Source organism: Crocodylus porosus, unplaced genomic scaffold (genome assembly GCF_001723895.1).
Source record: "Crocodylus porosus isolate Cpor-Errol unplaced genomic scaffold, CroPor_comp1, whole genome shotgun sequence".
Lineage (NCBI taxonomy): Eukaryota > Metazoa > Chordata > Crocodylia > Crocodylidae > Crocodylus > Crocodylus porosus.
Window position 1 is genome coordinate 5,474,394 of NW_017728943.1, and position 6,000 is coordinate 5,480,393.

Genomic DNA, 6,000 nt, shown 5'->3' on the forward strand with positions numbered 1-6,000 from the left:
GGAGATGGTCCTGCTTTGAGCTGGGGGTTGGACTAGATGACCTCCTGAGGTCCCTTCCAACCCTAATGTTCTATGATTTCATGGAGCTAACAGGATGAAGTTCAATGCTGACAAATGCAAGGTGCTGCGTCTTGCAAAGCATAATAAAAAACACAGCTATAAAAAGTATGACACCTGGCTGGATGGCAGGACTGTGGAAAAGGATCTGGTAGTCTCGGTGGATCAGGCTTAATCTGAGTCTGCAATGTGGCATAACTGTACAAAAGGTAAATGTGATTTTGAGTTGCATCAGTAGGAGTATGAGGTACAAGACATGGGAAGTGATAGTGCCTTTACTTGGCACTAGTTAGGCCTCATCTAGAGTACAATGTGCAGTTTGGTGCTCCACATTTTAAAAAGGACATAGAGAAGTTAGAAGCATGGTGCAGGTTTTTCCTCCCAAGGTGGAGAACCTTGCATTTTTCGGTGTTGAACATCATCAGGTTCACAACCACACATTTCATGAGCCTGTCGAGATCTGCCTGGATCACCCTCCTGTCCTCAGGTGTGGATGCTTTACCCCAGAGTTTGGTGTCATTGGCAAACTTGGCCAGTCTGCTTCTGACACCAATGTCCACGTCATTGAGGAAGATGTTAAATAGTATAGGCCCTAGAAGAGAGCTTTGAGGGACCCCACTGGTGACTACGCACCAAGATGATTGGCTCCTGTCAACCACCACCCTCTGGGTCCTACCACAGAGCCAATTCCCCAGCCAGTGGATTGTGGTGAGGTCGAGGCTGCGGCTAGTCAGTTTAGCCAAGAGGTGATAATGGGATACCAGATCGAAGGCTTTTTTTAAAATCAAGATATATGACATCAATCTCTTCCCCCTTGTCCAGGTGATAAGTCACCTGGTCATAAAAGGAAATGAGATTGGTCAAGCCAGACCTACCCACAACAAACCCATGCTGGGTATCCCTAAGGATACTGCTGTCAGCTAGTCTGTTAAGGACGGCCTCTTTGATAATCTTTTCCAAGACCTTCCCCAGGTTAGAGGTCAGGCTAATGGGCCTGTAGTTTGCCAGATCTACTTTCTTCCCTTCCTTGAAGATAGGCCCCATGTTGGCCCTCCTCCAATCTTTGGGCAGAGTGCCAAGAGCTCTCAAAGATCTGTGTCAGGGGCTGAGCTATGATGCTTGCCAGCTCCTTAAGTACCCTTGGGTGTAAGCCATCAGGGCCAGCTGACTTGAAGGTATCCAGCCTGTCAAGGTGTTCCTTCACGAGGTCAGCTTTGTTGGAGGGCAAGGAATCTCCCTTACCCCGGCCTTTCTGACCCACAGTGGGCAGGGCCATCCCATGGGACTGGTGAAAAACTGATGCAAAGTACCCATTTAGCAAGTTTGCTTTTTCCTGGGCATCAGTTGTCAGTTGTCCCATCTGGTTTTGCAGGGGTCCAATGTTGCCCTTGCTTTTCCTCCGGCTCCCCACATATCTAAAAAAGGACTTTTTATTGTCCTTCATAGTTGTAGCTAACTGGAGTTAGCCTTAACTTTCCTGGTTTGCTCTCTGCAGGTCCAGACCAGAGCAGGGTATTCCTCCTTGGTGGTGGTTCCAGTCCTCCATCCTTTTGTAGGTCTTCATTTTAAGATGCTGGAGGTCTGCCAGTTCCCTGGAGAGTTAAGGGGGCTGCTGTGCTCTTTTGCTGCCTTTCCTCCAAGATGGGATGGACTTTGGTTGCGCATCCAGGATTGCTCCCTTGAGGAGCAACCACTCATTCTGAACTCCCCTCTCCTTCGGGTTGTGGCCTTTTTGGGCCTCTCTGACAAGCCTCCTTAGCTTGTCAAAGTTAGCTTTTCCAAAGTCAGGATGGGATTCAATACTGACAAGTGTAGGGTACTGCGCTTGGGCAGTAAGAATCAGCAGCATACCTATATACTCGGGAACTCCCTTCTTGTAAGCACAGTGACAGAAAGGATCTTGGAGTCATTATCGGTTCCAAAATGAACATGGGCCGCCAATGTGAGGATGCGGTCAGTAAGGCTAACTGTACCTTGTCATCACAGATGCATCAGGAGCAGGGCCAAGGAGGTGATCCTCCCCCTCTATGTAACACTGGTCAGGCCGCAGTTGGAGTACTGCGTCCAGTTCTGGGCATCGCATTTCAGGAGGGATGTGGACAGCATCGAGAGGGTCTAGAGGAGGGCCACTTGGATGATCCAGGGACAGCACAGGGGTAGACCCTACGAGGAGAGGCTACAGGACCTGAACCTGTTTAGCCTTCACAAGAGAAGGCTGAGAGGGGACCTGGTGGCCGTCTATAAACTTACCAGAGGGGAGCAGCAGGGAATGGGAGAGACCCTGTTCCCCCAAGCACCTCCCAGAGTAAGGAGGAACAACGGCCATAAGTTGTTTGAGAGTAGGTTCAGGCCGGACATTAGAAGGCGCTACTTCACGGTCAGGGCAGCTAGGATCTGGAACCAACTTCCAAGGGAAGTGGTGCTGGCTCCTACCATTGGGGGTCTCTAAGAGGAGGCTTGACGATTACCTAGCCAGGGTCATATGAGCCCAATATTCACTCCTCCCCAGGTAGGGGATCGGACTTGATGATCTACTCAGGTCCCTTCCAACCCTACATCTATGAAACTGCGATCGACTGGATGATTGGGGAGCCCCTGACAGTCAATCTCAGTCTGATGATTGGGAGCAGCAGGACGCATGTGGGGAGTGGCTGGGTATCACTGTGCCCCCTGCTGGGCTGAGCTGTGCCCCCTGCTGCTGGGGCCAGGCTGGGTGAGTGGGACAATCGCCCTGCATGCCCCCTGCCACCAGGTGAGTGGGGTCCCAGCTAGGCGAGCCCGGAGCAGGGTTGGACCCCAGGTGGCTCATCCAGGCACACAGGGGAAAGCAGGGATCCTGCCGCTGCACACACCCTGATGGAGGCCCAGGGGGCAACATGCCCTCCTGATCCATGTGTGAGGCAAAGTGGCTGCTGCTGCATGCCGGGCTTTGCACCCTGAGCTCCACTGCAGTTTGGAGCTCTGAGTATAAAGCTCAGGGCACAAAGTCTGGGGCACAGCGGCAGCCGCCTTGCCCTGTGCACAAACTGGGGGGGAGGGGCACCTGCCCCCAGATCTGCATGTGGGGCGGGGTGGAGCCAGGCTCTTCCTGGCAGGGATGCTGAGCCACCAAGAGGCCAGCCTGTGGCAGTGGCAGTGCTAGGAAGGGGGTCATGGGCCTGCACCACTTGAAAATTCACTGTAGACCCCCAGCCCAGTGCCACCACTGCCCGCCCTGGTTGCAGTGTAGCCGGGAACACCCTGGCACAGCCTTCCTCTCCCCCGCCCCTCCTCCCACTTGAGGGCATGGGGGCTGCATGGCTGGGATCTGCATGGGGCAGGATGGCTGCCTGTGTGGGCTGGGAGGCTGCGCTGCATTTAGGCTGGGTTGGAGGGTTGGGGGAAACTACAGCCCCCCACCCATAGCCCCGCTCCCAGTGCCGCCACCATGGGCCAGGCTCTTCTTGGTGGTCCAGCCCCCCCACCAGTAAGAGCCTGGCCCCAGCCCACAGCTGCAGCCCGCCCCACTTGCAGATCCGGTGCATGCGCTCCCCGTGTCCTGCTGGGGTGTGTGCCCCCTCACTTCCCCGCACCCCCAGATGAACCGCTTGCGGCTCCATCCCTCCCCAGCTGCAGGGCCTACCCTTGTTCCAGCCCAACTCTCTTCCTCACCACAGCTGGGAAGGTGGCATATTGAGACCCCAGTGGTGAGAGAGGGAGTGGGGCTAGGGCTGGGACCTTGATCTGCCCTGCCCCACCACCATGGCCCTTTTCCTGCACCTCACCCATTCCTTCACAAACTACCTGCTGGGGGGGGGGTGCACCCTCAAATATTTTTTTCTCCCTCTACCTCAATCTGCACCCCCTTTTCCCTCCCTACAAACTTACCTGCTGGGTGGTGGGAGGGGGTGGATATTTGTTTGCTTTTAAATTCCCAAAGTGATCTCCTACTGAAAAAGGTTGGGGACCACTGCTCTATAGCTTACTGAGTGACATGTTGGGGAGTAGGGGTCCAGACAGGGGTGAAGTAACAGAAGTGACTTAGTTTCCCCACCTGTAAAATGGAGATAGTGGCGGTGACCTCCCCAGGAAAGCATTTTGGCAATAGTGCTACATAAGTGCTATAAGGTACTATTAGTAGCAGCAGTAGTATGTTCATCAAGAATGGTCTGTGAAGTTAAAACTACTGGAAGCCAAGGGTAGTTCAAGGGCTGGGCAGTGCTGATAGGCAACTGTTGGAAGATAGAGACCCTGAGCACAAAGAAAAGCGATAAACAGTCTACAAAAGGGAAATCAGCTTTGGTGCTTCCTGCCCCATAATATGAGAGCAACAAAATGACCAGTGTAATTGAAAGGAGACAAATGCCCTTTCACATGATCCACAATCCATCTGTGCAACTCCTGGCTGCAGGATGCCACTAAGGCCAACACATCAGCATGAATTATAAAAAGGAATGCGATGTTTATAGGAGTGACAGGAATATCCAGGGTAATCACAGGTATTTCTAAAAATAATTTGGAAAGGAAATTAAAATGCATGCTTGGAACTTAAGTTGGTTCCTGATTACGAAAGATCAGGATGAGACTTAGTGGAAGGGGCAGTTTAATCTGTTACCGTGGGTTTTCAACCCTTCCTTTGATGTAACTATCAGAGACAGGATATCACTCTGCTCAGTCCTTGGATGTGAATGACTGGGCTATGCAGTGAGAAAAGCTATTTCTTTGTCAGCTTATGGCCTGAAACATCTCCCTTACTAGCTATCACTTGGCTTAGTCCAGGGGCATGGTGGGTGACCCCTCTTATACATTCACACACCGTCGTGGGTGCTCACTTCATAGGCGATACCAGCTCCTCAGTGCCAGGAGTTGGGCTTTTCTTTTTCCATCAGTGATTTGTGACCATTCCACCCCCCTATCTCCTGCCTTTGTGCAACTGATTCCAAACTCATTTGCAATGTCAATGCCACTGGTGTGGCTGCTCCCCACCTTTCCCCTGGTCAGTCCCCTCTGCCTTACTTGTAGTGTTGTACCGCACTCCATAGAAGTATTCAGGGCAGGGGCGAGCCACCAGCTGCCCCACAGCACTCTGGGGCCAGCATGTACCAATCAAATCTATTGAGGCATTGCACTGGAGTCCTGAGGGGGAGAGAAGGAAAAAAGGAGACAACATTAATAGAGACCCTGGGGTCAATCTCATGGCACTTTGCTGGAGTGAGCTGACCAATAACTTGTTTAAATTAGGGTGTTCTATAAGAAATTCCCCCTATAAACGTAACAGATAATATGGAAAATTGAAATATACTGTGTTAGTGTAGGCATCATTCAGGCCAGATTGCAGTTTTTATATAGATAACGCGCGCACGTGCATGGAATACAACATGTACAACAGCAAAATATCTTATTTACATCTCAGGAATAGATATGAAGCAGCATTCCTGTTTAATGGCAACATAATTTGATCATTAATGTTCTACAGTTAGAAAATGCGTGTTCAATAGAACTTGAAAGAGATTTAGTTTATTGCAAAGCATTTATACTTACTGAAGACATTAGTGCTGAAACAAGTGCTTTCTTTCTTTTCCCCTGCCTTTCAGTTATTGAAAACTGCAAGTACCATGGAATCATCAGTAAGATTTTGAGCTCAGTTATTTCAGTTCTACGCAGGACATCAATGGAGTGGGGCCTGATTTTTTTGCTGATGTAAGAGCAGCAGAAATACTTGGTGTTTCTTGTTCTTCCCTTTCTTCTATTTCAATCTCTCTGTATTCCACATGCAATAGGGACCTTATCCTTTTTCAAGATTTGGTTCATCTTGTTGAACTGTGTGTCCTCTGTCTCTGCGTATTTCCAATAACTTATTAGTAGATACCTACCAGAATAATGGCAGAAGTGCACAGCACAGTGGCTCCTTTAATTTTAAGTTTCCCCTGTCTGCTCCCACCCCCAATTGAAGGAGAGGCCCCA

The 6,000-nt window shown here is 50.6% G+C and overlaps 1 protein-coding gene across 1 annotated transcript in view; it reads right to left on the reverse strand.

Moving 5' to 3' along the window:
- The window catches only part of LOC109318976 (corticotropin-releasing factor receptor 1), a 52,908-nt gene extending 47,742 nt beyond the window's left edge, over nucleotides 1-5,166 (reverse strand). Inside the window, exon 1 of the mRNA XM_019548489.1 lies at nucleotides 5,053-5,166. Coding sequence (XP_019404034.1) covers nucleotides 5,053-5,076 — 24 coding nt within the window. The 5' untranslated portion in view covers nucleotides 5,077-5,166. The remainder of the gene's footprint in view (nucleotides 1-5,052) is intronic.
- Nucleotides 5,167-6,000: the final 834 nt, after the last annotated feature.